Source organism: Otolemur garnettii, unplaced genomic scaffold (genome assembly GCF_000181295.1).
Source record: "Otolemur garnettii isolate 467f Iridium unplaced genomic scaffold, OtoGar3 scaffold00067, whole genome shotgun sequence".
NCBI classification, from domain to species: domain Eukaryota; kingdom Metazoa; phylum Chordata; class Mammalia; order Primates; family Galagidae; genus Otolemur; species Otolemur garnettii.
The window spans coordinates 1554611-1555008 of NW_003852462.1; the positions used below are offsets into that span (position 1 = coordinate 1554611).

General features: G+C 62.8%; 1 protein-coding gene across 1 annotated transcript in view; it reads left to right on the forward strand.

The window, feature by feature from the left end:
- Nucleotides 1–225: 225 nt before the first annotated feature.
- Nucleotides 226–398, forward strand: part of PRDM16 (PR/SET domain 16) — a 307694-nt gene continuing 307521 nt past the window's right edge. The window contains exon 1 of the mRNA XM_003793212.3: nt 226–340. Within this exon, the coding sequence (XP_003793260.1) occupies nt 304–340 (37 nt within the window). The 5' untranslated portion in view covers nt 226–303. The remainder of the gene's footprint in view (nt 341–398) is intronic.

Here is a 398-nt window from a genome sequence, read left to right on the forward strand (position 1 = left end):
CTTAAAGGGCCAGTTACGAGCTGCGCTGAAAAGGGGGGGAGGGGGGAGAGATAAGTGAGACGAAGACCGAGAAGGCCGAAGAGAGCCCCCCAATCCCGCGCCGAGGCGGCGGCGGCGGCGGCGGCGGCGCGACGATGAGGATGATGAATACATTGCAAAGTTTTTTTGGCCCCGGCGAGGGGTGTCAGATTGAGTGCTCTGTGCGCATGTGCGAAGGTGTCCAAACTGACAATGCTGTGGAGATGAAGATAGTGTGTAGCTGCTTCTGGACTCCAGGAGGAGGAGATTCCGCGAGCCGACACCATGCGATCCAAGGCGAGGGCGAGGAAGCTAGCCAAAAGTAAGTCTCCCGCGCTCGGCCGCGCCGCGCTGCCGGGCCCAGACCGCCGGGTCCGGGC